Source organism: Strigops habroptila, chromosome Z, assembly GCF_004027225.2.
Source record: "Strigops habroptila isolate Jane chromosome Z, bStrHab1.2.pri, whole genome shotgun sequence".
NCBI classification, from domain to species: Eukaryota; Metazoa; Chordata; class Aves; order Psittaciformes; family Psittacidae; genus Strigops; species Strigops habroptila.
The window spans coordinates 86,738,361-86,745,858 of NC_044302.2; the positions used below are offsets into that span (position 1 = coordinate 86,738,361).

The window sequence follows — 7,498 nt, forward strand, 5'->3', positions numbered from 1 at the left end:
GATTATAAATAATGATAGATAGTGGCTAGAGGAAGGAAAACACAGAAATCTAACTGATAGAGGAAATACAGCCCTGTACCTCTAAAAGAAGGAGTCTTTAATGCTTGGAAAGGCCTTTATATATCACTTTTTCATGAGTTAGCTTGTTCAGTACTCTTACGTGAAAAAGATGGGATTAGGAGGGAGAGGAATGCAGTATGTCATATTTCACAGGAACACATTAATGAACTAGGAGCCAGATTATCTATGGACGTGTTTTTCATCCTGATCAAGTAAGATCACAAGTTGGTTTTGTTTTTGATCCCGGAGCACATATTTAAATAGGACTGAGAACAGGAGATATTTAAAGAGGCTTGGATCTTCGGTGCAGAGCTTTTCCTCAGGATATTTGTGTAGACCTGCGGTCCAGGTTCAAACACTGCTACTCTTCGAAGTCTTGTATTGTTTCCATTTACACCTTCTTTCCTCATCTAGTTTCCTATTTAAGCTTACTGTCTTTTATTTTTGTCCTGCTGGATGTCTTCCAATATCACTAATTTATTTTTACAAGTATATGGGATTAAAACAATAGAACATGTGTGTTGTCACACAAAAATGAATATGAATGGAAAAAGGCAAGTGTTTTTAAAAAAGGTAAAATTAGAAATATTAAACTACATTATCATAAAACAAATCAAATGTGACTGAAAGAAGGCAGATTTTTTTAAAAAATGGTTAAGAAGTACTAAATTATCAAATCAAAGGTTACATATACTGTAAGTACAGTATATGTATTGTATATATACATTTGATTGTATATCCTCTGCTAATGTGCATGTCCCAAAAGTCAGTTGACTACTTCTGCACCCATAACCATTTATGGGCCAGTGCAATTAACTAAGTCAAGGCCTATTTTTGAGTGATGTCCGTGCAATGTACACATGAGTACAGCTATCTCTTCTGCTGGCATTGGAAGCCATGCAAGAAGACCATGCAGGTAGCGGGGGCAAGTACAGGTTCAGCTGTCCAAGTTTATTTAATCTGCTTGCATTCTTATATCAATAACCCAACTCAAGATAAATGAAGTTTAGAGGATGGATACTAGCACACCACACATATCTTGTATTCCTGCATCAGAAAATTTAGTGGTGGGAGTGTTTATCTCAGAAATACTGCAAATATATCAGTTTAAATAAATACAGTATCTCTAGTCTTCAGTGACACAGTGTTGGTAGAGGTTGGTGGTGGGTTGTACTGCTATTTCTGTGTGTCAACTGTTGTGTTTTTTCCCTCCTTTTTGCTAGGTTTCGCCAAAACTAATACCAATGAGGCAGATTTAAACATGAAATACAGACTGGGCTTAACTTGCCAGAAGGCTTGTTTCCAAACAGGAGCTCAGTGAAGAGAAATCGATGTCTGTTTTGCAATTTTTCTTGTTCTTTGTCTTCTTTTTTTTTTAAGGGCTTTGTAAGTAGTTTCCAGGTAGTTAAACTCAGGCTATGATTATCAGAATTGTATTTTACTTTCATTACATTACCAATTTTAATGGAAAGGTGAATTTATTCCCAAAATTTTGAATGATGTTATGCTAAAATGTTAACATTGTCAAAAACCAACAACAAAAAAAAAGCCTTGTAGTCTCTCTGCCAAATATTACATTTTTTACACGAAACCAGAAAATGTCCATGCAAACTTACAATTGCTTCTGCTTTTCCTGATGTCATTAAACTTACAAGTCACTCCATTGCTCTGGAACTACAGTACTTAGGATGTCCATTCTCCTGTACCTGTAAAGGTGTGTTGTTTTTTTCTAGAGTGGTCTAGAGCAAATGTACACATCTGTAGAGAGATATCAGGAATATGGACTTCCCTCTTCCTGAACCTTTCATGAGTGACAAAACTCTTTATACTGGTGGAAATAAGTAGGTCCTTAGCCCTGAATGTATCTGATATTTCACAGTATGTGTCTGTTGACATTAAGAGTCCTACACCTCCCGCAGTCCGACTCTGATCCCTTATAATTAAATCACACAAACTGGAATGGGGCTAATGTGAAGGAGGAGGATTAAAGTCTCTATCCCCATGCAGACACATGGTAGCTGCACAACTGTCCCACTTGTACCACTCTTACTTTCCAGATACAATCCTTCTCCCTCGCCCCCATTCAAAGGCAAATTAAGATTGTTTCTGGAGTGAGGTCTGTCCTTGCAGTGTTACACAGAGAAATGGGAAGATAATGTTCTGGGCACTTGGGAGATTCTTTTGAAGGGAATACAATTGGTGAAGTGTAAAAGCATTAAGTTTGCACCACTTGTCAATCAAGGAATCAACAAAAATTAAACAGTTTGGAACTTGAACTCATGATAACTAGAATGAACACCATGAGAGAATCAAAATGAAAAGTCATTCTCTCATACTGGTTCTGCTATTTGATAAAGATTTTCCTTTCCCTGTTATTAATTACAAAATTACTATTATTTTTGCAAATAGGTAACATGACAGCATTAGATCTCACATCCCAGATCAGCACAATATGTCTTTATTATACAGATCATAAATTGACTGGAGATCTGCATTTACTAAAATACAGTGTTCTCTACAAGTATAATGGTTTCTGTCATTCATGTAAATAGGAACATGTTAAACACTTCAGTTAAAATAGTTCCTGACATAATGTTTGGCATCAGGACTGGAGCAGACTAAGTGACTGAAAAACATGTGAAATGTCGATGCACAAATGAATATGTATATATATATATGCCTATCATACCTGTGATAAGCAGTATGGGGATATGGTATGGAAGGCATTCGAATACTAGATAGGTGAGGTATTCACCATAGACAGTGTTTGTTGTGGAAAGAGTGTAACTCATTTCTAGGGAACCAAAAATTGAATATGAAAATCCAGCAATGTTTAGCTCCTGTACTAGCCTTTGTACTGCATTTTTCCAGTCTAAAATAAGAAATGCTTCTCTTTTATGGGACAATTTTAACATTTGTCTTGATCCACACATGGATTTTATAGCAGTAAAACTGTTTTAATTAGAGAGCTTATTTTGTTTAGTTACACTTACTCTAAACAGTTCTTTTAAAATCTCTTGTCAATACCAGAATAGGTTATCCCTCTTCCCACAAAGGAATAAACAAAATGCCTTTGCAAGCACTTCTATGCTAGTGCAGAATTTGTACTCCCATAGTACCAAGTTGTATGACCAGACCTGGTGGGTGCTAATGGGTGATAGGCCTTTGTACAGCCTGAATGTGTAGGCAATGCCTGATGCTGAGCCCATGGCAAAGAAACGTGTTGTACAAAGGCTAGCGCTAAACATATGCTAGGGATTTTGCTGATAGCTAATTTGCATGCAAGACTTGAAACTGCATTGATCAAAGTGCTTTAGAATATCTTAACACAGGATTAGCACAAGTTAGTTTTTACCTAGATTTAGTTTTCACCTATTATTTTCTCTGTTTAGGTGTATTTGCTATGTTACTCACTCATTCCAAACAAGTGATATTCTTAAAGTTTGGCCATTTCTTTTGCTATGGAGGTGGTCTGAAGTTCTGCTTACAGAGGTTTTGCAGATTAAAATTCTCTATATAACAAAAGTTGACTCCAATCAGTATGAAACAGTTTTGGTTTTGGATAGAGCAGACCAGAGGCCTCTTCCCAATCCATAAAGACACTTCAGTGACAATTCTAACCCTTGTGGAGTGCTGTACACAGCAAAAGGTGCCTGCCTTTGCCTTCAGGGCCAAGGATGGGTGAAAAGCTGCTCTGATGGGATATGTGTGATCCCTCAAGGTGTCTTGTTCGTCGTCCCTCAAAGGTCTCATAAAGAATACCCAGAATGGATGCTGGTTTTAGGGGAGTATAAAAACTATTATACAGGGGAAGGGAGTAACTGTCAATGAATCCAAACAAACAAAAAAAAAAAAAAATTATGTATTTAAATAGCTGGGAAGTCTTTAAGAAATCTATAAGTGAAATGTGGATCTGTTGCAATTACCTCTGCTATATTAGTTGTAGGACTGATAAGTTAATTGCAGCGAACTTTTATTGACATATATAGAGTACAAGAGAAGTGGTTAAGGGCAGCATCAGGAGTATGCTGCTTCTGCCATAGAACTATGCTTTGCTGGCATACGCACAGAAGCCATATCTGTTATTAATGTATGGCTATAAAAAGACTGATGACCTGATGTCTGGGAGTTTAGCACCTTGGTTTCTGATGCAAAGAATTAAGAGCCAAGAACTCCTGAGTTTCAGTTTTTCCAGTTCTCCACATGCTGCCTTGAGAAATGTCATCTGTGCTCTCTGCCTTGTCTCCTGTTGCTGGAAAAGGAGATGTTTTAATTCCTACCTCACAGGGATGTTGTGAGAAATAACCAGCAAAGGTCTGTGCAACAGGTTATTTTTTCTCTTCAGCTTGCAGATCGCACTTGACCAAGAGTTCTGTGTCTTCCCTTGTTTGTATCAGTGTTAATTCAAAAGAGTGAACATCACTGTAGTGCTGAAAACTGGGGAAGAAAGGAGAAAAGGCTATCTCCATATATAAGTGGTGCAAATATCTGCATGTCACCCTTGAATTTTTTTATCTTGAGAGCAATATGCTGTGGTAGAATATTGGTATTGTTATGAAAATCTCATGTGTCCGCACAAGCTAATTGCAACAAGCTGTGACTCCAGTTTTTTAGTTAATTTGTAAAGTAGGATTAGATATTAAAGCACTCCTAAGTATCTCTCTCTCTGTGGGGGCAAGTGTGGTTTGTAGGTGAGGTTTACTCTGAGCAGTAGTTGCGATGATCGGTATTACACGGATGAGAGTGTCTCATTCCTCTTCAGTGGTTGATGATATCCATGAATGTTTATTTGGGACGTCACTAAGATATCCTGTGCTTGACAGCACTTCACAAGACAGGACAGTTGATATCATTTGTCCTGAAGAAGATGATGATTCTGCTATATTATCACATTGGACTTAAGTTTATATTTTATTGACTCTTGCCCTGAAAAAGCAAAAAATGAAATATTATAGAAAATGTAGTTGTACTGTAAACTCTGCAAACTAAATGTTGAAGTCCTTCTATGTATTTGAAAAACAATCAATAAAATAAAGATTAAAAATCTTGGGTTTCATCTATTACTACCATTTTTCGTGATGTACTATTCTGTCATTTGGGGCAGTAAAACATTACCTCATGTTCACACCAGCAAGTCACATCTCCACACGCACAAAAAACTTGAGATCTTGCCTGAAGATGGAGGGATTTGATAAACAGGAATAATGAAGCTTGAAACTCAGTTTACAGCTGGATTCTCCATGTCCTCTCACCTCACTGATGTATCTGTTGGGTCAATCTCAAACATAATTATCACATTCATTTTTGCAATTACTTGTTTTTCAATCAAGTCAAATAATGGACTACATATGTAGTGATTTTTTACCTTTTGATTAAAACTGCTGTAGAAATGGTAGCAGTTGAGATGTTAATCATTGATGATAGTGTGTGGCTGCACTCTGAAAATAGTACTACATGACACATGAAGACGAATTCCATTAACCACCTAGTGAATGACAAAGTAGATGATTGCAAAGTGATGAAAATGCTTGTCTGGGTTATCCTTCCATACGTGCATAAGGTCATGAGTAAATATGTCATATTTTCATTTTATCCTTAGTATCATCAGAAAGCAGGTTGATGAATGTGAAGAAGAATGTTTAGGCTCAGAAAAAAAACCCTTGATGATTTCCTCTGAAATGAAACTGTTGAGTAATTTATATGCATGGTCAAAATCCAACAGTCTGTCACCCCCGTGACAGAGGATACGAGGTAAGTGCCAAAACCACTGAGACAGATAATGTAGCAGTCTTGCAGCTCTAAAATCCACTCATGCAAATGTTGAAAGCAAAGTTTTACTGGACAAGAGGGAAAAAAGTTGATTACAGCTATATCTGGGCAGTTTTGCTCTATTTTGTATTTCTTCTGTTGTTGCCAATTGTTCATAGTAGCTTGTGTGGGGCTATGTTTTAGATTTGTGCTGGAAACAGTGTTGATAACACAGGGATGTTTTCACTATTTCTGAGCAGTGTTTAGGCAGAATGAAGGCCTTTGCTCCTCACACCACCCTATCAGCGAGTAGGCTGAGGGTGCACAAAGAGTTGGGATGAGACATAGCCAAGATAGCTGACCCCCACATATCCCACACTGTATGGTGTCATGCTCAGCATGTAAATCTGGGGGAAGAAAAGGGAAGGAGGACATTTGGAGTGGTGACATCTGTCATCTGTCTTCCCAACTAACCACTACACGTGATGGAGCCCTGCTCTCCTGGAGATGGCTGAACACCTGCCTGACCATGGGAAGTAGTGAACGAATTCCTTGTTCTGCTTTGCTTGTGTGTGCAGCTTTTGCTTTACTCATTAAACTGTCTTTATCTCAACTCATGAATTTTCTCAGTTTTACCCTTCTAATTCTCTCCCCATCCCACTGCAGGTGAAACAAGCAAGTGGCTGGGTGATGCTTAGCTGCTGGCTGGGGTTAAACCACAACAACTGTTCTACAATATCCCATGATTTCTTTGATACACTGCAGTATTCTGTGCCTGTCTTCTGCCCATATCCATCTGCTGCTATAGGCCATGGGGTTTTAGCTCTGAATATACTTACACCACAGGACGTGTAGCAGTTTTTAATGGAACAACTTCAGGAGACACCTGGGGAGAGGGAGGGGGGTTGTGGGAAGAGAAATTCCTTTCCCGAAAGCATTTACGTAACATGAGATTTTGAGGCTCCAGCAAAGGTAAAAGTAGCTGTTGTGTTTGTGTTGCTCTGCCTGGGTCATGTATTTATGTACATATTTAGAATAAGTGAAAGCATGGAAGAAATGCTTGCCTTCAAGGCCAATGGCTTCTCCATCTGCCTCCCATGGTACTTTGATTTTATTTATTGTATTTTATTATTGTAATGGCATGCAAAAGCAAGTAGAACATTACTTATTTGTGGGAGCAGTAGGGTCTAAAACTAGAATTTCTATTTCCATTCTCTTAAACTGCCCCCTGAGCATGCAATAAAGAGAAAAACTGTTAAATTTGTGTAAAGCTGTGATAGATGCTTAGACTGCAGCTGCTGCAATGCTTTTGGCATTGCCAGCACTGCTGTTGCACAGGGTGAGAACTGCTGCTTTTGGTGCTGTGCAAGTCATTACGTTTGTCTCAAACATGTGCTTGTATAATATTCACAAGCTGGTGTCCCTCCAGCTGACTGCTGAAGGCTCTCACCAAGTAGGTACATTTGTGCAGTTTTCAACACAGAAGTGGCACAGCCATAGCTCCTTTAAAACATGGCAACACTGCTTCTGTCCATGTATTAACTTAACAAGGAGAGCATGTGTGAACGTTCAGTTCTTAACTCTGTTGAGAAAGATCCAAAGCTCATCTCACTTGTTGCAGGAAAGCAGCTAGTCTGCCACACTATGAGGTGAGCTGGGTAAGAGAGCTGCTTTCAGGGGAAACAGCTTA

General features: G+C 38.4%; 1 protein-coding gene across 1 annotated transcript in view; it reads left to right on the forward strand.

The window, feature by feature from the left end:
• The window catches only part of OXCT1 (3-oxoacid CoA-transferase 1), a 92,194-nt gene extending 87,081 nt beyond the window's left edge, over window positions 1–5,113 (forward strand). The window contains exon 17 of the mRNA XM_030511885.1: window positions 1,284–5,113. Within this exon, the coding sequence (XP_030367745.1) occupies window positions 1,284–1,319 (36 nt within the window). The 3' untranslated portion in view covers window positions 1,320–5,113. The remainder of the gene's footprint in view (window positions 1–1,283) is intronic.
• The last annotated feature ends 2,385 nt before the right edge of the window (window positions 5,114–7,498 follow it).